Source organism: Kogia breviceps, chromosome X, assembly GCF_026419965.1.
Source record: "Kogia breviceps isolate mKogBre1 chromosome X, mKogBre1 haplotype 1, whole genome shotgun sequence".
In the NCBI taxonomy this organism is placed as follows: Eukaryota; Metazoa; Chordata; class Mammalia; order Artiodactyla; family Physeteridae; genus Kogia; species Kogia breviceps.
The window spans coordinates 28,728,659-28,754,973 of record NC_081330.1 but is presented as its reverse complement, the minus strand read 5'-3'; the positions used below and the strand labels follow the sequence as shown (position 1 = coordinate 28,754,973).

Sequence of the window (26,315 nt, the reverse complement as noted above, 5' to 3'; positions counted from 1 at the left end):
AGCCCCCTAGTGGCCTTTTCTCTGCCCCTATATGAAATATTAATAGGATGGGTCTTCATCATTCAGTTGGCCTTTCACTCTTCACAAATGCTGGTAGGAACCATTTAGTGAATGACATTGAATACCAACGATCATAGCGTGTGTTCTGGTCTTTGTCCCATGTTTAAACATCTCTTTGATAGAAGTTGACTATTTTTTCTATCTTTATGGAGGTATGATTTACAAGTAAAAATTGTATATATTTAGGTTGTACAATATGATTATTTTAAGGTGTACAGCATGATTTAATATACATATACATTGTGAGATGATTATCACAAACAAGTTAACACATTCATCACCTCACAAACTTACCTTTTTTGTGTGTGTAATGAGAACACAAGATCTCTCTTAGCAAACTTCAGGTATACAATACAGTATTTTTAAATTAATTTTTATTGGAGTATAGTAGATTTACAATGTTGTGTTAGTTTCTGTACAATACAGTATTATTAACTGTAATCATCATGCTGTACATTAGATCCCCAGAATACATAACCGAAAATTTGCACCCTTGACCAACATCTTCCCATTTTCCTCACTCCCCAGCCTCTGGCAATTACCATTCTACTTTCCACTTGAGTGGATTCGACTTTTTTGGATTCTACATACAAGTGAGATCATACAGTATTTGTCTTTCTCTCTCTGACTTATTTCACTTAGCATAATGCCCTCAAGTTTCATCCATATTGTCACAAATGGCAGGATTTCCTTGGGGCTGCTAGATCGTATGGTAGTTCTATTTTTAATTTTTTCAGGAACCTCCATACTGTTTTCCAAAGTCACTGCACCAGTTTACATTCCCACCGACAGTGCACGAGGGTTTCCTTTTATCTACACCCTCTCCAGCACTTGTTATCTCTTATCTTTTTGATGATAGCCATTTAACAAGTATGAGATAATATCTCATTGTGGTTTTGATTTGCATTTCGCTAATGATTAGTGATGTCGAACATCTTTTCATGGACCTGTTGGCCAGAAGTAGACTATTTAACTAAGCAACAGATTTTCATGTGTTGATTTGGAAATATTTACATTTTAGGAACTGGTTATTCTCTTTACATCAGACAGCACGTGACTTAAATTGTGTAGAGGAGAAAATTGCATTTTTACTTGATTTTCTCTAACCCAGTCATGTTTGGTATATTATACTCTCAACAACGGAGCATAATAGTTTTCTTTTTCTAACTTTTTATTATATACAGTATACTATAGAAAAATTGCAGAAGTCATTATGTACAGCTCAATGATTTTTCGCAAATGATATTTCACTTACATAACCAGTACCCTAGAAGCTCAATCATGACTCCTTTTGGTCACTACTTGCCCAAAGAACAATCATTATCCTGACTTCTAATCCCATAGATTAATTTTGTTGCCTCTTTTTAAACTTTATATAACCGAATTATACAGAACTTTTTTGTGTGTCTGACTTCTCTTGTTCAATGTTATGTTTATGAGATTCACCAATATTGTTGCCTGTGGTTGAAGATGCATCTCATTGCATTCATTCCATCATGTCAATATACCACATTTGATTTATGCATTCTCCCACTGATAGACATTTGAATATTTTCCAGTTTGGAATCTTATGAATAGAGTTTTTATGAACATTTGCACACTTATTTCTTGGTGCACAAGTGTGTACATTTCTGTTGCGCATATATGGGCCGTAGGGTTACATATGATTGTCTCTAGTAGACAATAAGTTTTCCCAAATGGTTGTGCCCATTTACACTACTAAAAGCAGAAATTGAGAGTGCTAGATGGACAATAAGTTTTCCCAAATGGTTGTGCCCATTTACACTACTAAAAGCAGAAATTGAGAGTGCTAGATGCTTTACATCGTCACCAACACTTGGTATTGTCCAGTAGGTGTGTGTATCGTTATCTTGTGGATTTAATATGCATTTTCCTGATAACTAATGAAGTTGAGCACTTTTTCCTATGTTTATTGGCAATTTGAATATCCTCTTGTGAAATGTCTGTTCAAGTCTTTTGCCACTTTTCTATTGGGTTGTCTGTCTTTCTCTTATTAATTTATGAGGTATATGTATGTGTGTATTAAATATAAATATATATTTTATATATATATGCAAGTCCTTTGTCAGAAACTGCAAATATCTTTTCTCACTCTATGCATTACCTTTTAATTTCTTTAATAGGATGTCTTTTGATAAACAGAAGCTTTTAATTTTAATATAGATGATTTTATAAAAATTTTTCCTTTATGGTTAATATTTTTTTGGTCCTATTTAAGATATCTTCCTACTTTAAGGTCATGAGGATGTTCTGTGTTTTCATCTAAAAGCTTGCTGTATTTATTTATTTATTTTAACTTTCACATTTAGATCTGCAATCCATATGGAATTGACTTTGTAAATAGTGTGAGGTAGGGGTCAAGATTCTTTTTTTTCACATATGGATATGTAATTGACCACTTATTTTTAAAAACCTACCTTTTTTCACTGCACCTTGGTCCTCTGATAATGGCATAAAAGAAAACTTGTTAAAAGGTTAAATGATATATAAAGTGTGGTCTTTAAAACTTTTTGAATTTATTCATTTTTTTATATTTTCAAGGTTGAAGAAGCCAAATGTCAGAATTCAGAATTTGAAGGAAACCTAGAGGTCAGTAAATTCAATTTTAGCTATTTGGGCTTAAACTCATAGAGTAGTTGGGGGTGGGGCAGGGTGAGCATATCCTAAATTTGAACTGCTTTGAGAAAAACAAACTACTTTGTTCTGTAGATTATTGCCAATTTTTTTTGTCAGGAGTTAAAGTCAGATAATTTGTATTGCAATACAAAGGCTTAATCATATACAAAATTTGGCAGATAATTATATTTAGGATTCAGAAGCAGAGAAAGAGAATAAGCTGGTAATATTCCTTGTGTGCTTTTATTTTATGTCTAAGGGTACAATTTGTTTCATGGTCCCTGGTGTTCTTCCTGATACTTTGAACACAGTCAGAATAAGAGTCAAAACAAATAAGTTATGCTATGAGGATGACAAACTCTGGAGTAATTGGAGTCAAGCAATGAGTATAGGTAAGAGAATGGGATTTTATTAAAAGTTAAACCACTGATGCATGGAAACTAAGTTGAAGCAGAAAATTGATTGTGGAAAAGGGCTATTCTTCATTCTTTCTTTTTTTAAAATTTTATTTATGTTTGGCTGCATTGGGTCTTCATTGCTGCACGCAGGCTTTCTCTTGTTGTGGCGAGCAGGGGCTACTCTTTGTTGTGCGCAGGCTTCTCATTGCAGTGGCTTCTTTTGCTGCAGAGCACGGGCTCTAGGTGTGCAGGCTTCAGTAGTTGTGGCACACAGCCTCAGTAGTTGTGGCTCGCGGGCTCTAGAGCGCAGGCTCAGTAGTTGTGGCGCACGGGCTTAGTTGCTCCGTGGCATGTGGCATCTTCCCGGACCAGGGCTCAAACCCACGTCCCCTGCATTGGCAGGCGGATTCTTAACCACTGCGCCACCAGGGAAGTCCCTGTTCTTCATTCTTGACATCAGCCAGAGAATACTTACAATTGAAATTCAGGGTTAATTTACAATATGCAACTCTTTGAAAATTTGCAGTCCAAATGGTGTTATCCTCTCTTCTGTCCTATCTGTATCTTTGTTAACAACCTGAACAAAAATATAGAAGGCAGGCTTGATTAAATCTGCAGATTGTGCAGTGCTAGAGTACTATCCTATGTGCTGGTAACAGAATCAAGAGTAGGACAATGGGGCTTCCCTGGTGTCGTGGTGGTTGGGAGTCCGCCTGCCGATGCAGGGGACACGGGTTCGTGCCCTGGTCTGGGAGGATCCCACATGCTGCGGGGCGGCTAGGCCTGTGAGCCATGTGGTGGGAGGGGCCCCAGCAGTGAGAGGCCCCGCGTACCACCAAAAAAAACAAAAAGAGTAGGACAATGACCTTGATGGCATTTTATAGAGATAAACATATATTTAGGTTTGAAGAAAATCAGTTTCATTTATTAATTGAGAGGCTGAGCAAGCTATGTGCCAGGGTCAAGTACGAGATTGGAAAGACATGTCCCTTATGGATGTGTGTGCTGTGGGGCTAGGGATAGGGTTTTATTTGACTGTAAGCTCAAAGTGACTCAACATCGGTCCCTTAAATATCCCCCAAAGGCATATTGCAGTCATAGGCAGCACTGATAGTGTAGCATCCAGAACAAGGGAGGGGCACAGTGTCCTGGCCACATCAAAAGTATACAGTATTCCATCCTGGGCACCACATTGTAATAGGTGCATTGGCAGACTGGAATCTTTCCTTGAAAGGGTAATCAGGATGTTGAAGAATCTCAAAATTTGAGGAAGAACAGTTAACAAAGTAAGCTTAGGGAGTCATAACTGCTGAACTCTAATATTTGAGGTATTGTCAGGTAGAAGAGGGAATAGGCTATCTTTTTTGTGGCTCCATGGGCCAAAACAGGACCAACGTAAGGACTTTCTAACAGCTATCTAACAGTCAGAGAGACAGGTTATTGAAGTAGTCAATTCCCTATTAATTGAAAGACTGAACAAGCTATGTGCCAGGCAAGGTTGTATTAGTTATCTATTATTGCATAACAAATTACCTCCAAAATTAGTGGCTTATAAAACACATATTTGGACACAACATTGTAAAGCAACTATACTCCAATAAAAATTAATTTAAAAAACAAACAAACAAAAAACAAGAAAACACAACATTGTAAAGCAACCATACTCCAATAAAAATTAATTTAAAAAACCAACCAAACGAAAAACACATATTTGGGACTTCCTTGGTGGTCCAGTGGTTAAGACTCCATGCTTCCAATGCAGGGAGCGTGGGTTTGATCCCTGAATGGGGAGCTAATATCCCACATGCTGTGCAGTGCAGCCAAAAAATTTAAAAAAATAAAAAACACATATTTACTATCTCACAGTTTCCATGGCTCAAAAATCTGGGCATAGCTTAGCTAGGTACCTCTGGCTCAAGTTTTCTCATAAGGTTCCAGTCAAGCTGTTGACTGGGACTTCAGTCTCATCTGAAGGCTTGACTGGGGCTGGAGAATCCATTTCCAAAATCACTCATATGGTCATTGGAAAGCCTTATTTCCACTCTGGATGCTGGATGGAGGCTGTAGCAGGTTGCATCATGTGCCCCAAAAAGATATGTTGAAGTTCCAACTCCTGGTACCTGTGAATGTGACCTTATTTGGAAATAGAGTTTTTGCAGATGTAATCAAGTTAAGATGAGGTCATACCAGCTTAGAGCAGGCCCTAAATCCAATGACTAGTATCCTTATCAGAAGAAGAGAGGATACACAGAAACACAGAGAAGAAGGCCATGTGAAGATGAAGGCAGAGATTGGAGTGATGCAGCTACAATCCAAGGAACACCAAGGATTCCTGGGAGCCACCAGAAGCTAGGAAGAGGCAAGGAGAGAGTCTACTCTAGAGCCTTCAGAGGGAGCATGTCCCTGCTGATACCTTGATTTGGGATTTCTAGCCTCCAGAGCTGTGAGACAATATATTTCTCCTGTTTTAAGCCAACCAGTGTGTGGTGATTTGTTACAGCAGCTCTAGGAAACTAATACAGAGGCCTCTCTCAGTTCCTTACCATTTGGATCTCCGCACAGGGCTACCTCATGACATGGCAGTTGGCTTCCCCAAGTGCGTAGTCCAAATGAGAAAGAGCATGTGAGAAAATACCCAATATGAGAACTGCAGCCCTTTATAACCTTATCTCAGAAGTGACATCCCATCACTGTTGCTATTCACACATTTAGTCCAGCCCACCCTTAAGGGGAGAGAATTATACAAGGTTGTGAATATCAGGAGGCAGGGATCATTTAGAGTCATCTTAGAGGCTGCCTAACATTGTGTTAGGCCCTGAGATGCTTTCCAGACTTTCATGGCCTGGTGGAAAAGGTGAGCATATATTGGGTTGGCCAAAAAGTTTTTTTGGGTCTTCTGTAAGATGTTATAGAAAAACCTGAACAAACTTTTTGGCCAACCCAATATATAGACATGCCATTCTATGTGTTAGGTGTAGCAAGGCAGTTAATGCAAGTCTTTGGAATTGGACAGTGCTGGGTTTGAGGCTTGACTCCATCACTTACTGAACCCTCAGGACAAGCCACTAAACCTCTCTGAGCCTTACACTTCTCATCTGTATAAGTGGGAAATAATATTATCTATCTCTTTAGCATAGATATAAGCATGCAAAATTACCTAGTATGGTATCAGACATACAGTAGTTGCTCAATTAAGAATAGTAGTGGTAGTTGTTGTTAGGATTACTTTAGGTGTTCTAACAGTGCTAAGTAACCAATAAGAAAAGATAGTCACTGTTAATGAGATGACATATTTAACAAATATAACATCTTTGTTAATAGTGTCTGAAACCAGTTAAGATATCCTGGTTTCAGATAATCCTTAAGGTGCTTTTTCATCCATGGAATTTTAGGCACCAGAGAAGGACTTTTTTTTTCCACTCTTTTTTTTTGTGTGTGTGTGTGGTTTTTGTGGTTTTTGTGGTATGCGGGCCTCTCACTGTTGTGGCCTCTCCCGTTGCGGGGCACAGGCTCCGGACGCGCAGGCTCAGCGGCCATGGCTCACGGGCCCAGCCGCTCCGCGGCATGTGGGATCTTCCCGGACCGGGGCACGAACCCGTGTCCCCTGCATCGTCAGGCGGATTCTCAACCACTGCGCCACCAGGGAAGCCCTTTTTTCACTCTTAAGATAACAAAAGATAAGAGAATTGAAGAGTTTGGGGAAATATGTTGGTGTGGAGGGCAGAAATATCTGTAATCTCATTAGTCTGATACAACTGTTGCTCGGTTTATTTCTAAAAGAGTTTTATTTCTCATGTCTTTCTCTTTGTTTTTCATTTTCCAGGTCAGAAGGCCAATCCAACATTTTACATAACCACGTTACTCATCATTCCGATCATCGTTGCAGCTGCAATCATAGTCCTTCTGCTGTACCTGAAGAGGTAAGGCAGCTGCCCAGGCAGGCTTGACAGTTTCTGCTACCCTGGTGCTATGGTTATTCTTCTTTCTGGGTGTGTTTGATGTTTCCCCAGTGTGTTGGAAGCATTTTGGCTATACCTGGCTTTTTGGTAGAATGGCATGGCAAAGAAATATTATTGTGCCCATTTTCTGGTGAGAAAAGTGTTGGATCCCAGGGCTCTGCTCAGGCAGTGCTCTCTTTGTATATTTTTAGAATTGTTGATAAGACCTATGCTCACTCTACTCTTTCAAATGCCTGATTTGTCAACAGTTGGTTGTTAGCTCATAAGTTTTAGAAATGGAGACCATTACCAATTAAATGACTTGTCTGGTGTGAATGCAAAACAGGTTGCTACTTAATGCTATAGGAAAGAGAACTTCAAGTTGTCTCTAAGTTACAGCACTTATTCCTTGAGAATGTTTTACTTTCTCGATTGCATCATAGGGACTAGTCTGGTGCTATTATTTGCTCTTTCAGTAAATACCTAAAGTTGGAATAAGGTTATTAAGCTGGTTCTAGAATCAACATTTTATCATTATTTCAGTATTCTTTAAACATACACTTGTTGAGTGCCTATTTATGTGCCAGGCTCTGTTGTTATTGCTAGGGTTGTGGCAATGAATAGAACAAAGTCCCTATCTATGGTTTTACGTAGTGAGTAGTAAAGTTGTGGAGTTGGGCTGGGGAGAAAGGCTAGGAAGTGATATGAGGCTCATCTTACATAGGATGCCAGGGAAGGCCTCTCTGAGAAAGTGACATTTGAGGACAGAATTAAAGGAGCAAACCAGTCAGATAGTCAAAGAAAGAGTATTCTAGGCCAAAGGAACAGCAAGTGCAAAGGTCCTGAGGCTGGAATGAACTCTGTGTGTCTTGTTAGAGGAGAACATGCAAGGGGGAGAACAACAGGAGATGAGGCTGGAGAGGCTGGCAGGGCCAGATCATGTAGGCTATGGCAAGGAAGTGAAATGTTATCCTAAGCACGATGGGGAAACATGAGAGAGTTTTAATCAGTGGAGGGATGTGATTGGATTTACTGTCATAAAAGATCATTGTATTGCTGAGTGAAGACTTGACTTAGACAAGAGTGGAGGCCGGTAGACTAGTGAGGAGGTAGTAAGAGGTAGTCTGATGTGGAATATATTTTGAAGATGGAATTAATAGTGCTTGCTGATGGCTGCTTGTCTTCGAAGGTATGAGGGAAATTGAGGATTCAAGGATAACTCTTAGATTTTTTGGCTTCAGCAACTGAGTGAATGCTAGAGCCGTTTACTAAGATGGAGAAGATTGGGAGGAGAGCTGGCTTTAGGAAAAGGTGAGGACTTCAGTTTTGAACATGAGAAGTTTGAGATACCTATTAGATATCTAAGTAGAGATGCTAAATAGGTACTTGTATACGTGAATCTGGAGTTTAAAGGAGAGGTTTGGGCTGGAGATAGAATTTTGGGAGTCCTTGGCATGTAAATGGATTTAAAGCCCTAAGACTGGAAGAGAGCACCGATAAAGTGAGGGAGATAAAGAGGACAAAAGAGAATGCTGGGACACATCAACAGTTAGAGAGAGACCTAGGAGATGAGGTAGGTCCACCAAAGGGTACTACTATCAGATGCAGAAACAGAGAGTCCAGACAAAACTTTAATTCTAAAAGATACGTGCACCCCTACGTTCATAGCAGCACTATTCACAATAGCCAAGACATGGAAACAACCTAAACGTCCATTGACAGATGAATGGATAAAGAAGATGTGGTACATATATACAATGGAATACTACTCAACCATAAAAAAGAATGAAATAATGCCATTTGCAGCAACACGGATGCAACTAGAGATTATCATACTAAGTGAAGTAAGTCAGAGAGAGAAAGACAAATACCATATGATATCACTTATAAGTGGAATCTAAAACGTGACCCAAAGGAACATATCAATGAAACAGAAACAGAATCACAGACATAGAGAATAGACTGGGGTGGTTGCCAAGGAGGAGGGGGGTGGGGGAGGGATGGAGTGGGAGGTTGGGATTAGCCGATGCAAGCTAGTATATATAAAATGGCTAGACAACAAGGTCCTACGGTATAGCACAGGGGAACTATATTCAATATCCTGTGAAAAACCATAATGGAAGAGAATGTGAAAAAGAATGTATATATATGTATAACTGAGTCACTGCTGTACAGAAGTAATTAACACAACATTGTAAATCAACTATACTTCAATTAAAATTTTTTTTTAATTTTAATAAAAACAGAGAGGAGACAAGTAAGAAAAAGGAAGAAAAATTAAAGAGAATGCCCTCTGTTCTCGGAAGATTATTTTTTTCAAAATTATAAACAGCAAGCTCCCATCTGATCTGTGATAAGTAAAGCACCATTATTATTTAAATGATAGAGAATAACACACACAGAGCCACACACACAATTATAACTATGTGAGATGACGGATGTGTTAATTAGCTTGATTGTGATGATCATTTTACAGTGTACACATATATTAAAATGTCACTTTGTTCACCTCAAATTTATACAATTTTTGTTTGTCAAGTATATCTCAATAAAGCTGGAAAAAAATTTTTTCATTGAAAGGGTATAAGTAGTCTGCTACCAATGGGCCCTCTGCTTTATCCACACTTGTTACTTTTAGGAGATCGATTTCTCAGCTTGTCTTAGAAATTTTTTCACAATTACATTATCACTAAAGATGACTTGTATACCATGTCTTTTGTCCAATACTTCTTTTAATATGGCTGTATTGAAGTGGGACATGTCTATGGAATGGAAGGTTTGATCAAAAATGTCTCTATTTTCTTAAAGGCTCAAGATTATTATATTCCCTCCAATTCCTGATCCTGGCAAGATTTTTAAAGAAATGTTTGGAGACCAGAATGATGATACCCTGGTAAGCACTGACTCTGTGAAGTTTGAAATTGATGGTTTTTGGGGGGGAGGCTATGGGATTCTAAAAAAATTGGTAAAACATAACATAAAATTTACCATTGTAACCAGTTTTAAGTATACAGTTCAATGGCATTAAGTACATTTACAGTGTTGTGCAACCATCTTCACTATTTCTAGAACTTTTTCATAATCCCAAACAGAAACTGTACCCATTAAGCAATAACTCTCCATTCCCCTCAACCCCTGGTAACCTCTATTGTGCTTTCTGTCTCTCTGAATTTGCCTAATCTGGGTACCTCATATAAATGGAATCCTATAATATTTGTCCTTTTGTGGCTAGCTTCTTTCACTTAGCATAACATTTTCAAGGTTCATCCATGTTGTAGCATGTGTCAGAATTTCATTTCAAAATTGGTTATTTTAAACTACATTTTATCTAAAAGATTAAAGAAGAGCGGATTTAAAATGTTGTATCTCAAGCCAAGCATACCATTTAAGAAGTTCCCAGAATACTTTGCCTGTCTTGTATCACGGGGCTTCATTCTCTCTCTGGGGTAGGGAACATATTTGATCTAAACCTGCAGGGGGAGGAGCCTCCTTTATGAAACTAAGCGAATAGGCAGGTCTTCTGACTGGAGTAATTTTTAAAACTTGATTTAGGGAAATATGAAGATAAGGCAAACGATTAAAATAGATTGTTTTCATGCTATTGCCTGGAAAGCTGGCCTCCGAAGACATGGAGCTAGGGCAAACCCCCCCGAACTGTTAGAGTTAGTAGGCTGCAGACTCTCACACTAGAATTTGTGGCTGGAAAAGCTAAGACCTTATGGGAACAAAAGAGTCTGAGGCTCCTCTGATAAATACATTCACCCAAATAAAATAATAAAGACACTAAATGAAATAAATATCAATATTATTGTATATATCTTAAATTAGTAATTTCAGGCATAGGGCAGTTAATTCAGGGAAATAGTACAGCATAGTAGATAATAGCCTGCGCTCTGGAGTCAGATTGTCTGGATTCAAATCTCTGCTGTGTCATTTACCATCTATTTGACCTTAGGTAACTTCCTTAACCTTCCTGTGCCTCAGTTTTCCCCCTTGTAAAAAGTGGAGGTAATGATAGCACCTGCCTTATAGTGTTGTTATGTGGATTAAATTAATTTAATACATAGAAACCACTTAGTGTGTCTGGCACATTATAGGTGCTTAGTAAATGTTAGTGCTTAGTATTACTATTGATAATACTTTCCATTTATCTTTAACGCCCAAACAATTCTTGTAATAACGGGTGACATACAGTGGCTAGGGAAGGAAGGCAGGGAGGCTCCCATGCTGTCAGAGGAAGAGTCATCTGGATCAGTTTTGCACCAAGTCATGGGCCTGGGCAGTGGGTAACTGTGCCAGATAGGGCACCCCTAGCCAGGGAGGTCCAGAAGTCAGGTACCTGATGAAGGGCTGGTGTACTGTAACTGAGGTGACGGTGTTTCTTCAGCTTTGAGTCACAGTCAACTGCAATGCTTGTAGGAATATAGAATCCTGAGCCCTACCTTCAGAAGTTCGGATTTACCGGCTCTGGGATGGGTCCCAGGAATCTGCATATTTAAAAGAAGCCCAAAGATGATTCCTGTCCTGGCAAGATCATTCACGGAGCGCACTTTGAAAATCACTGTCATAGATATTTTCCTTAGGGATCACCTATGTGTCTTCATTTTGCCAGCTACTGAGACAGATGCTGGAGGTTGAGAATTGTGCAAGTATTCTAACAACTCCTCTAACCAGTGATTGGAAGTCTACCATGCGTACACAGTGTATTAAATGCTCCATCTTCATAACCACCCTGTGGTGTAGGTGCTGTTAGTACCCTTTCACAGATGAGGAAATGGAGCCTCAGTGAGGTTAAATAACTTTACTGCAGCCACACAGCTAGTCGATAATAAGGTGAGATTTGACCCAGGACTGTCTGATTCTAGACTTTTTCTTTCCACTATGCTGCATTGCCTTTTGTAAGATAGAATGTTTGTCCTCAAGAACCTCACTACCTCCTTAGAGTTCCGTATGATAGAAGTACCAGGTTGGGATAGGGGAGTTCCAAGAAACAGATTTGGAGTCATGTTATGGCTGACCTTATATGAGAAGGTATTAGGAATATCATTCTTTGTTTTTTTAACTTTTTATTTTATACTGGTGTATAGTTGATTAGCAACGTTGTGTTAGTTTCAGTTGTACAACAAAGTGATTCAGTTATACATATATCTATTCTTTTTCAAATTCTTTTCCCATTTAGGTGTTTACATAATATTGAGCAGAGTTCCCTGTGCTATACAGTAGGTCCTTGTTGGTTATCCATTTTAAATATAGCCGTGTGCACATGTCAATCCCCAACCCCCTAACTATCCCTCTCCCCCACTTCCCCCTGGTAACCATAAGTTTCTTCTCTAAGTCTGTGAGTCTGTTTCTGTTTTGTAAATAAGTTCATTTGTATCAGTTTTTTAAGATTCTGCATATAAGCGATATCATACGATATTTGTTGACTTACTTCACTCAGTATGACGATCTCTCGGTCCATCCACGTTGCTGCAAATGGCATTCTTTCCTTCTTTTTAATGGCTGAGTAATATTCCATTGTATATATGTACCACATCTTCTTTATCCATTCCTCTGTCGATGGACATTTAGGTTGCTTCCATGTCTTGGCTATTGTATACAGTGCTGCAGTGAACATTGGGGTACCCTTTCATACCATGTTTTTCTCCAGATATATGCCCAGGAGTAGGATGGCAGGATCATATGATAGCTCTATTTTTAGTTTTTTTAGGGAACCTCCATACTGTTCTCCATAGTGGCTGCACCAATTTACATTCCCACCAACAGTGTAGGAGGGTTCCCTTCTCTCCACACCCATCATTCTGACAACAACCTGGAGGGAATGGATTAGAGAGGGGAGGCACTAGCACAGTAGCAAACTGGGAACCTAGTCCTGAATTTGTCCCACAGATGTTTTGTTTGGCCAGCGTGGTGTATTTAAAATTTTTCAATTTAGGATCTTAAGCAGGGCATGCACTCTACCAGTTCATCTCAGGCCCTACCATTCCTAATTCCCACTGTGGTTTCACATGTTGACCTAACATGCCAGACCCCTGAAAAGCATTAGAGTTTGCTACCCCTTTTAGCAGAATGAAGACAGTCAAAGTGCCATGACACAAATGTCCAATATCTGTGAAAACATGTTTGGACTCACTGATATATACAAGACATACAACCAAAGCATTGATGAGATATAAATTTCCAGCTTAATAAATTTCTAAAAAGTGATAATATCCAGTGTTAACAAGTGGGTGGGGAACTGGCACTTTTCATGCAACGCTGGTGGGCCTGTAAAATGCTGTGTGTTCTTTCTGGAGGGCAACTTGGTAAAATGTAGCAAGAATCTTTGATCTTGTAATTATTTCTTTAGGAATCTCTTTTAGGGAAATAATCCAACAATGGTACAAGGATGGTCAATGCAGCATTTGTTTCTAAAATGAAAAATTAGAAACTAAGGAAGCATCAACAATCAAGAATAAGTTTTTTGAAAAGTTAGGTTTTCAGAGCATTTAATGTCCTAGCAAAATACTCACGGTGTAAGTGTAAGAAACATATCATAAATGTGTAGTGTATTACAATCCTAATTTTTATAAAAAACGCATCAATATATACATAGAACAATGAGTGGAAGGAAATGGGTCAAAATAATCATCTCTGGGCCGGAAGATTGTGGATAATTGATATTATTCTCCCTCTGCCTTTCTGAAATTTCCAAATTGCCTGTAATGAGCATGTATTACTTTTATAATAAAAAGAAACGCTGTACAAGTCATTAAGGGAAAAGAGAATATTGTGGTCATCCAGGTCTGTGAGATAATAGGGATTTGAACTTAGGTGGTAGCAGAGGAGATTGATGCAAGAGATGTTATTAAAGGAAACTCATTACGACTTGGTGACTCTGTGTGGGTGATGAAAGGTGGCGAGAGTAAAAAATAATTTCAAGGTTTCAAGCCTGGGTGATAGAGTGAATGATGGTAACATCGACAGTAAAATCAGATCAATTATCTTTCTCAGATATGGGAAAATTGATTTTTTTCAATGCTGTCTAGAGGATAATATGTTGTCCTGATGAGTCAGATAATTCTATAATTTAGTGAGGTGGATACACTGACAAGATGGACCACTAAAAGCATAAGATGTTTTTGTTTGCGGTGGTTGCAGACCATTAAATAAAATCAGTGTTTGAAACTAAAAGTATAATAAAAATGCCAGACAAGGGAAAGGGTAATAGAACAAATTTCCATGTTTGCTTTTTAACCAAATGAATAATCTACTTTCTCTACATGGCAGCAGTTCTCGAAAATTGAACTGCATATGCAGCAGAAAGACTGTCCTTTTACTTCTAGAATCATCGAATTAGGGAATGAACAATTATGGAGTGAACATTGCCCTAGAAGTCATCTAATGAGGTGTATGTTTACATGTTTAGTTGTCTTTAACTATAAATTTTCAAAACTCTAGACTCTAGTCCAATTCCTCACTTTAAAGATGGGGACATTGGGGACCATGGAGAAATTTCTCAAAGACTATCACATAGAGGGAGAATTGCAGAACCTGAAGTAGAAGCCATTGTAGGCCAAATTTACCAACTTCTAATCCCAAGAAATAATTCATGCCCTTTCTAAACAATTTCTTCTTCCACGCTGCACCATCAGTACTGGTTGTTAAAAAAAAAAAAAAAAAAAACTTAATTAGGGCTTCCCTGGTGGCGCAGTGGTTGAGAGTCCGCCTGCCGATGCAGGGGACATGGGTTCGTGCCCCGGTCCGGGAGGATCCCACGTGCCGCGGAGCGGCTGGGCCCGTGAGCCGTGGCTGCTGCGCCTGCGCGTCCGGAGCCTGTGCTCCGCAATGGGAGAGGCCACAACAGGGAGAGGCCCGCGTACCGCAAAATCAAACAAACAAACAAAACACCGAACTTATTTAGGTGTGGCCACCAATAAATTAAATCTTCTGTATCACTTTCCTTAAGGTTTCCACTGTTTTGACAATGTTTTGTTCATCACTGTAGTAACATTTTGGCCAGCAGCATTTTTTTCCTGTTGCTTTGCTGTTTGCCTTTTCTGTGTGACTAATTGGGCTGCTGGCCATATTTGGGGGGTAGGGGGGCTTTGCGGAGGGAATTGCTTCTCTTCTGCATCTGCATTTCTTTTTCATCCATAAATTATCTATTCTTCCTCCGCTTCTTGGAAATCAATTACATTTTCAGTACTGTGCCAGTTTTGAATTTCTGATTGGAAAGCAGCTTTTTAACTTGGAATTGACTTCCAAATACTGCTGAATTTTTTTTTTAACTTAAGTGTGTATCTTTAAAAGCTAAGATCGCTTTCCTACATAGCCAAAATAGCATGGCCGCACTTTAAAAATTATTAATTCCTTAATGTCATCTAATACTCAGTCCATATTTAAATATTTCCAGCTGTCCCAATTGTCAGGAGACAGATAATATCCAGTTGTCCCACCATTAGTGAGATGGACCACTGTATTTAAGGTGATAATAGCATGTCCCCTCCTGCCATCTACACATTTCCTCCCCTTGCCACCTGAAGATAATCTGTGTGGTGTTAATGTTAGCGCCCTGTCGACTCTTCAGCTGATGCTTTTTATCGGCCAATTAGTATCCTTGCTTGAATCAATAATCTCATTAGGGGTTGTGAACCGATGATGATTTTTCTCATCTATCATTTAATCTACATTTATAAGCTAACACTTTGCTACAAAGCGCTGCTTTCAGTCCTCAACTAGGCTTCTTAGTTGTTCTGAAATTCGGTTTCTGCTAGAAAAGCAGGAAACATGTTTAATTCTTTCAGCAAGTTCTTTTTAAGCTGCAGTGATTTTTAAGGCGTGGGGATCTACAGTTCATATTGTACAACTTTCTATTGTGTCTGTTGCTCTGAAGAAGATGGGGGCACATAATCAGCTGACTTGTACACACGAGGCCAGTGTTTTGCGTGGTGCTTAGGTGCATGAAACCCACTTCACCTCTGTTGGCAATTCACTGTGGGAAATAACCAAATCTTGAAGGTACTCTTAAATTGAAACTTGATGTTCCACTATTCTATAACTTTTGTTTCTTTCTTTAAAAAAATTATATATACGTACATATATTTTTCTAGGATGACTAACAACTAAAAGCCAGTTGTGTTCACCACCCAAACACTGATTTTTTTTTTTCATCTAGGATGTTTTTCATCTTTGGCCATTATTCTGTTGTTGATTACCTTGTTTAAAAAATCGGCAGGGTAAGAATTGAATTATGGACTGTAATTTTGTGGATTTTTTTTCTACAAGTAATTTTAAAATTAGACTGACATATAATTCACAAAATTGAATAATAGGTCAGAGCCTTTGCTTTTGTCCCTTTTACCTTACATAGACATATTCATAGAAGCAGTGCTCAGGCAAAGGCCCTGATGCTGATGATGGGTGAAAATGAGAGTAATCAAAGTTTCAGGAATGAAAAAAGGCAATTAAAAAATTAATGTTTTCTTAGAAGCCATTTCTGCTGCAATGTTCTGATTGCTTTTTTCCTGTCCAGCACAGTTAAGCATTGGGTCTAATGAGCAGAAACCAATGAAAAGGTAGCATTCAGGGTGAATTTTTTAAATTAAAATAATTTTTCTTTTAAAAGAAATATGTTTATTATGGAGAAATGAGAAATACAGGTAACCGAAAGAGAAAAATTAATCTTGTCATCCAGCTATAATCATCTTTAAGGTTATGAGAACAACGTAGAGAAATGGAAATACAGTCGTCCCAAATGGGATTGGCTTCAGGACTCCCTCGGGTACTCAAATTCACGGATGTTCAAGTCCCTTATATAAAATGGTGTCGTATTTGCACATAACCGATGCACATCCTCCGGAGGGCTGACTGCACTTTTACTGGTAAATGGAATAATAGTAACAGCAACAATAATAACAGGTCATACTTATTGAACTTTTGCTATGTGTTAGACACTTTTCTAAGCACTTCCTTCATTCATTTGTCCCCATCCTGCAACAGGGATTATCTCCACTATACAGATGAAGACAGTGAAGCACCAGAGGGATTATATGTAACTTGTTTGAGGCTACACTGCTGCTACCTTGCAGAGCTAGTATCTAAATCTAACTAACAAGAGTTAGAGCTGGGATCTGAGCCCAGGCTTCCTGATCCTCCAGTCCACACTTTTAACAACTTATATCATATGTTTTCATAAAATGCCCTTATTTATCTTTATTTGAATTTAACGGATGAAAAGGAAACAGGTGGAACTGAAGAAATTTCTGAACTTCTGACAAACTATAAAATAATTTTTAACGATTATTAAAGACAGCAGTTTTTCCATATGTTCTTCCCATTCTCTCCACATTCTTAAAGTTGTCCAGGATCTACATTTCCAGTGCATAAGGCCATTATATACTATATCGTCTCCCTATAGCCCTCTTTAGTCTTAATTCTGTATGGTATGTATTTGATGCTAACCCCCGATCTTTATGTTGATGTCCCTCCAGTCATTTTGGTTTTTTGAAACTCCAAAAGTTTTCTCAGGAAGGATTCATGGGACCAACATTTCCTGGATTATTTACATATTGATGGAGTTTTCCTGCATTAATAATTGAAATTCATTTTAGCTAGATATAAAATCCATGGCTTACATGTTCTTGCCTTGGGTATCTTAAATATGTCATCCATTTTCTTCTGGCATAAAGTGTTGTCAAGGTCTGCTGACAATATAATACTCTTTCTGTATTAAAACACTTGGTCTTTTTTTGCCTGGTTGTCAAAAGATTTTTTCCCTCGAAGTCCAATAGTTTTACTAGAATATGTCTTGGTATTAGTCATTCTGGGTTAATTTTCCAAGGTATATAGTGTGCCTTTTCAGTATGTAGTTTCAAATCTTTTTAAAAACTTTCAGTGAAAATGTCTTCACTTATAGACTTTGTTATTCTGTTCCCTTATTTTCCTTGCCTGCCTTCTGTATTTGTCACATCCTTTCGAATAATTTTCATCTATCTTTATTTCTTTTCGATTTAAAAAAAATCCTCCTTTTCATCTTTTGTTTCTCTTAAGGTATTATCTGTTGTGTTTATTTGCCCCTGTGTTTCCTCTAGCTAGTCTTCATTTCTGAAATGATCATTTTCTTTTACTTCTAATTGTTTCTTGGGTTTTACCATGTCATTTCTGAATTGTTCTTATTCTGAATTTTTATATTCTTCGATATCATGCACAGTTTTTCATATCACATAACTTTTTCTTAATATACTTTTGCTAGTTTTGAAATATTAGATTATAATTTTCATCTGTGTATATTTTGTGGACATTTTTCTGGCATCTTTTAATTCCATAAGAATATTATTCTGTCGCTTATTTTTACATGAAATTAGTTTCCCTAAAGTTTTAGAAGGAGACTTGATTTAGGATAGTTTTTTTTTTTTCTCTAATTTCATGGCTATAGAGTTCCATCTGCTATTATTTTTGACAATTTTTCAAAACTATAGTGAATTCCTTTCTGAAATCTGGCTCTGCCTGTTCACCTTGTCTACTTTTATCTGGACTTTATAGTTTGTGTCTCTTGTCTGTGTCCTAGCCAGTGTGGAGTCTGTTCCTATCAGTTTCTCTTCAGAGTGGAACTTTGCCCAGGAAGGGAGCTTTGGATGGTTTTGAGAGTTCAGAGGGCTCAGGAGGCTCTCAGGCTGCTCTGTGGACTCCTTGCATTTGGTCACTCTTCTGGCAGTGCAAACCCCTGCCAGACTCACTTATTTTTCATAAATTAGCTTGTTGAAGTTTGAGTGAGTTGTTTTCGAATTCTCAGATCTATCAGATGCCCTGCTGATTCCCTCTCCATACTCTCCCATAGCTAATACCATTTTGCTCATATTTCAGGGTTCATGGGGGCATCACTTTCATCTGGTCTTGTTGCAGATTGTGGCCATGGATTTTGGCTTTGCTTTCCTACTTACCCTACTTACCTTTCCTACTTGTGGTTTTTATAGTGGCATTTAGGGAAATGCAAAAACTATGCTGCCTTCCTCATAGGATTTCTCTGTAAACTACAGACCATGGGCCAACTCCTGCCTGCCAGTTGTCTGTGTACAGGCTGCAAGCTGCGAATGGTGTTTACACTTTTAAGCAGTTGAAAAAATATAAAGGAGAAAATAATATGAAATTCAAATTTCAGTGTCCATAAATAAAGTTTTGTTGGAACACAGCCATGCCTCTTCATTTATATGTTGTCTATGGCTGCTTTCATGCTACAACAGCAGAGACTATATGGCCCTCAAAGCTGAAAAGGTTTATTAGCTGGCCATCTACAGAAAAAGTTTGCCAACACTGGTCCTATAATATACTTTTTCTTTTTTTAAACATAAATTTATTTATTTATTTATTTATTTGGGGCTGTGTTAGGTCTTCGTTGCTGCACGCAGGCTTTCTCTAGTTGCGGTGGGCGAGGGCTACTCTTCGTTGCAGTGCACGGGCTTCTTATTGCCATGGCTTCTCTTGTTGCAGAGCACGGGCTCTAGGCACGCGGGCTTCAGTAGTTGTGGCACGTGGTCTCAGTAGTTGTGGCTCGTGGGCTCTAGAGCTCAGGCTCAGTAGTTGTGGTGCATGGGCTTAGTTGCTCTGCGGCATGTGGGATCTTCCCGGACCACGGCTCGAACCCGTGTCCCCTGCATTGGCTGGCAGATTCTTAACCACTGCGCCACCAGGGAAGCCCTATACTTTTTAATGGCTAAATAGTATCATACTGTGTGAATATATCATGGTGTACTTAACCAGTTCCCTATCATTGGTCATTTAGATGAATTCTAAATTTCATTATTATAGGCATCATTTCACAGCTAATATTAGCATATATATTTCATTACTTTCTTGGGATAAATTGTTACAAGTAAGATTGCTGGATCAAAGGAGCTTATATACATTTTAAACTTTTTGATTGTTGTTGACAAATTGTCATCCAGAAAGGATAAACAGGTTAAATATCTATTAAGGATACTGCTTAAATAAATTATGGTGCAGTCATGCAATGAAATATTATACAGAGGTCAAAGGAAATGAGGTAGATCTATTTTACTGATGTATAAAAACATATACTCTGTGCTGTCAAATTAAACACTCTGGTTACATATCTAGGGTATGATTCCTTCATATTAAGGAAATGGTGGCATTAGAATGCACACACTTAAATTTTTCACAGGAAGCACTGATTACAACTAGGTTGTACTGACTTACGTACCAACCAGTAGTGTGTCTCAGTGGTTGTTTGGCCATGTTTTTGCCCACATGAATATATCTAATTAAAAATAAAATTCTTCCCAGTGTGTTAGATGAGAAAAGGGCATCTTGTTTTATTTTATTTTTATTTTTTAAACATCTTTATTGGAGTATAATTGCTTTACAATGGTGTGTTCGTTTCTGCTTTATAACAAAGTGAATCAGCTATAAGTGTACATATATCCCCATATCCCCTCCCTCTTGCATCTTCCTCCCACCCTCCCTATCCCACCCCTCTAGGTGGTCACAAAGCACCGAGCTGATCTCCCTGTGCTATGCGGCTGCTTCCCACTAGCTAGCTATTTTACATTTGGTAGTATATATAAGTCCAGGGCCTCTTGTTTTAAATTTACATATCAAGTTTTGTATTTTTTCACGTGTTCATTGGCTTGAATTAATTCTTTCGTGAAATTGTCCATTTTTTGCCCTGCAATATTCGTCTTTTCCCTGGTGGTTTGTAAAGCTCTTTACACATCAGTTAGTAATCCTTTGGTTTGTCGTCGTTGTTTGTCTTTGCATTGTATTTAGGGTGATTAATGATGTACAAGAATTTTTTTATGCAGTCAGATCTTCCTTTATTTTTTACGTGTAGAAAGCCCTTTCCTACTGCAGATTTACATAATTGTTCCTTAATACATTTTTCCAGGACTTAAGTTGATTTTATTTTTCACATACAGGTCTTTAACATAGGGGGTTTATCCATGTAGGCTGTGAGGTCGGGTTTAACTTTGGTTTTCAAATGTTTAGCCAGTTGTCTTAGTGCCATTTACTGAATAAGCCATTATTTTAAGGTTACATAATTTTTTGCAGATTGTTTTTTATGAGAAGTGTGTGCATTTCACATTTTAAAAAAATTAACTTTGTGGATTTGATTCACATACCATAAATTGTACTCTTGACAAGAGTACAGTTAGAAGAGTTTTAGCAAATGTATGTCATTTTGTAACCACCACTCCAATCAAGATACAGAAAATTTCCATCATCACCCCCTCAAAAGTCCCCTCATGCCCTTTTGCAGTACACCCCGTTCCCTGGTCCTGTACCCTTGCAACCACGGATCTCTTTTCTGTCCCTAGAGTTCTGCCTTTTCCAGAATATCATACAAATGGAATCATGCAATACATAGATTTTTGAGTCTAGCTTCTTTCACTTAGCGTAATGCATTTAAGACACACCCACGTTGTTGCATGTCATTGCTTTTTCTTACGTAGCAGCATTCCATGATATGGCTGTAGCACAGTTTACTTAACCATTCACTTGTTCAAGGATATCACAACTATTCCCCGTTTTTGGCTTTTATGAATAAAGCTGCTATAAACATTCATGTCGAGGTCTTTGTGTGGACATGTTTTCATTTATCTTGGGTCAGTACCTGCGAGTGAGATTTCTGGGTCATGCAGTAAGTATATATTTTGTTTTATAAGAAACTGTCAGGCTGTTTTCCATGGTGGCTGTGCTATTTTACATTTTTACCAATAATGTGTGAGCAATCCAGTTACTCTGCATCCTTATCAGCACTTGGAATTGTCAGTGTTTTTTTATCTTAGCCATTCTACTAGGAGTATCAGGGTTAAATAATTATTTAGAGTAATTTGGATATTAAAAAAATTAATTTTATTAATTAATTTATTTGTTGCGTTGGGTCTTTGTTGCTGCGCGCGGGCTTTCTCGAGTTGCAGTGAGCGGGGGCTACTCTTCGTTGCGGTGCGTGGGCTTCTCATTGCGGTGGCTTCTCTTGTTGCGGAGCACGGGCTCTAGGTGTGCAGGCTTCAGTGATCGTGGCTCGTGGGCTCTATAGAGCACAGGCTGAGTAGAGTTTGGATATTTTAAACAGTGTTTTCCAACTTATCTCTCCATTACGTTCTCTAAGACTGGATGCTCCTGACCTGCTGAGTCCATCTCCAGTTGCACAACCTGAGGCAGCTGAATCATCATTGTTGCTTGTTTCTATTTTTCCTTCTTTCTATTTCCTTTTCTAGGCTTATAGAACCAGAAAACAACAGAGCAGTAATGGAGCTTAGAAATAATCTAGTGCAGGGATTGGCAAACTTTTTCTATAAAGAGCCAGATATTAAATATTTTTGGTTTCACAAGCCTTTTGGTCTGTTACAGCAACTCAACTCTGCTGTTGTAGCATGAAAACCGCCGTAGACAGTACAGAAACAAATGGCGATGGCTCTGTTCCAATAAAACTTTATTTACAAAAACAGGCAGCCTGCTGGATTTGGCCCTTAGACCATAGTTTGCAGTCCCCTGGTTTAGTCTGACAACTTTATTTTACAGATGAGGGGACTGAGCTCACATTTCACCCTTTCCTTTGACTTGTAAGGAAGGAAGGCAAGGACCAGGATATTGGCTTTCACCATAAGATACACACTTAAATTGAGTTCAAGATGAGTTTACCTTATATGCATAATTCCCTGTCCAGCAAATGATGTTACATGAAGCTGTTAATGCAGGGTCTTTCAAAACTTTTAACTGCACTAAGACTTTGGGGACATTTTATATATTGCCATTCACCTTGATGCCGTTGTGAGCCTATTACATCTCTGGAGCAGTGGTCAAATTTGAGTGGTAACAAAATAAAGATAGAAACAGTTGAAGCAAGGAAAGCATGCTGCTCTTTTATTCTTCTTCAAAAGACTTCGTTTCCAATTTTGGAGGTGTCCACATTTGCTTATCTTTTGAGATAGCTATTAACTATCATATAACAGTCCCGTGGTGTTTTTCACCTTTAACATTAATTCCTGATTGTTTTGTTTAATTGATTGTTCAAACAGATGAAAATTCTTAGGTCAAAACAAAAAAGACTCCAAACAAAACAAGAAAACGTATACTCAGGGATCCATGCACACAAACCTAAAAATAAGCATTGGCTGCGAGTACTCAGGGAAAGAACACTGTTTAGAAAAGTCATCGTGGGGCTTCCCTGGTGGCGCAGTGGTTGAGAATCCGCCTGCTGATGCAGGGGACACGGGTTCGTGCCCTGGTCCGGGAAGATCCCACATGCCGCGGAGCGGCTGGGCCCGTGAGCCATGGCCGCTGAGCCTGCGCGTCCGGAGCCTGTGCTCCACAACGGGAGAGGCCACAACAGTGAGGCCCGCATACCACAAAAAAAAAAAAAAAAAGTCATCGTGTATGTGTTTTTTCTTCCCTTTCAGCACTGGAAGAAGTACGACATCTATGAGAAGCAAACCAAAGAAGAAACTGACTCTGTCGTGCTGATCGAAAGCCTGAAGAGAGCCTCTCAGTGATGGGGGATAATTTATTTTAACCTTCAATGTGACCTTGTGAAGATTCATTCCATTTTCCATTTGTTATCTGGGAACTTGTTAAATGGAAACCGAAACTACTGGACCATTTAAAAACAGGCAGCTCATAAGAGCCACAGGTCTTTATGTTGAGTCGTGCACCGAAAAACTAAAAATAATAATGGGCCCTTGGGAGAAAAGAGTGGAGTCATTTTCGTTGACTTATAAAAAGCAAGACGTCTTTTGCTAAGGCTTCAAACTAGAGGACAAAAGCAAAAAGTGATGATGGCAGTCGAGTTAATCTTATCAAGAGTTGTGACAACTTCCTGAGGGACCTATGCCTGCTCTGTATTCTTTGTCTCAAATAATACCAACAAATTCTATTTGTAGAACTCATTTTGGGTGCAAATGCTAAAGTCAAATTTGAGTCATAGAGAACGTCTAGCAAACAAAATGGATACAATCTGTTATCTGTTGTTTGGGATCCCACTGAGTAATGGCTATGGTTATTAAAACTCTTTAATAGTCTGGAATCTTCATCCCCTTCAGCAGCATTTCCCTCTGCTTTGAAAGGCCCAGGCATCCTTGTTGGCCGTGAGTGACTACAGAAAAAGCAGAAGCAGCTTCTTTACTGAGATCTTTCAAAGCCATTTCAGGCTTTTAAGGGCAGTAGCGGCGGAGTGACTTTATTGGGTATTAGAGTTTGAGCGACACAGTCTCTAATGATGCGTTGTTGATTCTTCACCTCCGCTACTCAAGTCAGGTATTTACTCTGCGTCCAGACTGTGTTAGGCCTCCAGGTGTGAGGCACCAACTCCCTCAAAGAATTCACAGTCTAGTTGGGGCTCCTCAGTTCTTTCTCCGCCGGTCATTTCCAGACCTTTCAACACCCCACTTCCCACCTCGATTTCCCCTTTTGCATCTCCCTCATTCCCTTCTGTGTAGTTTTTCCCCTCTCATGAGCAATTAGAATATGAATCTGCTCACAGCACCTAGAGGAGCGGGGAGTGATTTGCATCTCAGGAAAAGTGCGAGTAGACTAAGAAACAATGACTAATTCTCACGTATTTTGTAACTTCTGTGTGACTCTGCATTTATTTGAAGCTTTTCAGCATTTGCTGTTTCTGTATGCATTTTATAAACAGAAAACCGGTATTATCTTCACCTAGAACTTTGCTATTTGCTTGAGAAAAAAAGAACAGTTGTGTCTTTCTCTTTTCCCTTACTCCCACAAATGGTTATTAATAGGTTTTGTTTCTTATATTGATAACCAGCCATCTAAGGCTCCAACGTTTGTATTTCTTTTGCATATGTTAAGGCTCCATTCTCACCCGTCCCCACAACGTATTTAAAGTGTGGAAATGAGAAGTCCCCTCCAATGTTTCTCTCCTCGCACACATAGACTCAGATTACTGGTCGAACTTGAGAACTCTGTATCACAAGTTCTCCAAACATTCATCCATTTGTATTAATAAGATAATGCTACTTCCATTTCCTGCTCTTAGGGGAAGGGAGATCAGACATCCCTGCTCTTTTCAGGTTTGGGCACAGTGGAGGAGCACTGTGCCCTGGCTTTCCTGAGGAAATTGGGGTTCGTGGCAATGGCAGATGTCAAGGTGTTTCCTCCCCCTGCTTTTATATTTGAGGTCAGACTGAGGCTGGGAGACGGGCATGGATGTGCTATTCTGTCCTACTCTTCTCTAGAAAGAATATTTGGTTTTCCTGTGTAGGGATGAGATTATTTCCTAGCCAGGTCTTATACTTCTGCGAAACAAAACACCTAAATGCCTCACCCAAAGTCAGTGCGGGGAGGGGATGCCAGTCCTGCAGCCTGGGGGTGGGCTGGGAGCGGGGGTGTTTCCATCTTGCTCTTTTAGTGGTAAACTAGTGGAGGGAAAAGTGGGCAGGGAATTATGGGAGTACCTATGGCTGTTTTATAACTGCTGAAAACTGATCCCCAGGTCTTGAGAGCTTTTGGAGACTTTAACACATCAGTGGAATCCCCACTACCTGTAGGAAACTAGTAGGTTCATGTGCTATTTTATGTCTAACCTTTATGGATTTGTTTTCTCCACATATCTAAGCAAAGCCACTGTAAGGATGGTCCTTCTTATTCTTTCATTCAGATAAGTGTTTTCTTCATCCCGCACTGAAGGGATACGTGAAACAACGTTAACATTTTTGGTAATGCCTTCAAATGGGGATCATTTTGTTTAACTTCTTACAGAAAAGCTTGAGTGAAATAAATATTAATTGTCTTTTTGTATGTCACCCAAATGTTTTCCTTTGTCTTATTTTGGGGAAAGTGTTGTGAGGAGTGGGTGGCAGAAGAAATTGGAGTTAAAAGAATATAAGTTGGGGGCTTCCCCCTGGTGGCGCAGTGGTTGAGAGTCCGCCTGCCGATGCAGGGGACGCGGGTTCGTGCCCCGGTCCGGGAAGATCCCACGTGCCGCGGAGCGGCTGGGCCCGTGAGCCATGGCCGCTGAGCCTGCGCGTCCGGAGCCTGTGCTCCGCAACGGGAGAGGCCACAACAGTGAGAGGCCCGCGTACCGCAAAAAAAAAAAAAAAAAAAAAAAAAAAAAAAAAAAAGAATATAAGTTGGGAAGAAAATTCCAAGACAGCTATTTTATCTGACAGCCATGTATCATAAGCTTCCCTGCTATTCTCGGCATGCCTGTGTTTTCTGATAAAGGCCTGCACTTGGTCTAGTATTAGTACAGCCTCTGCAAACAGTACATAAAGGGACATAAGTATTTGCTAAATCGTGGTTCTGACAATTAAGGGAAACGGAGAAC

The 26,315-nt window shown here is 39.1% G+C and overlaps 1 protein-coding gene across 1 annotated transcript in view; it reads left to right on the top strand.

Annotated features, from left to right (window-relative positions):
• IL13RA1 (interleukin 13 receptor subunit alpha 1) overlaps positions 1–25,791 on the top strand; it is a 67,841-nt gene extending 42,050 nt beyond the window's left edge. Inside the window, exons 7-11 of the mRNA XM_059049687.2 lie at positions 2,623–2,670; positions 2,957–3,089; positions 6,919–7,015; positions 9,842–9,926; positions 23,431–25,791. Of these exons, the coding sequence (XP_058905670.1) occupies positions 2,623–2,670; positions 2,957–3,089; positions 6,919–7,015; positions 9,842–9,926; positions 23,431–23,523 (456 nt within the window). The 3' untranslated portion in view covers positions 23,524–25,791. The remainder of the gene's footprint in view (positions 1–2,622; positions 2,671–2,956; positions 3,090–6,918; positions 7,016–9,841; positions 9,927–23,430) is intronic.
• The last annotated feature ends 524 nt before the right edge of the window (positions 25,792–26,315 follow it).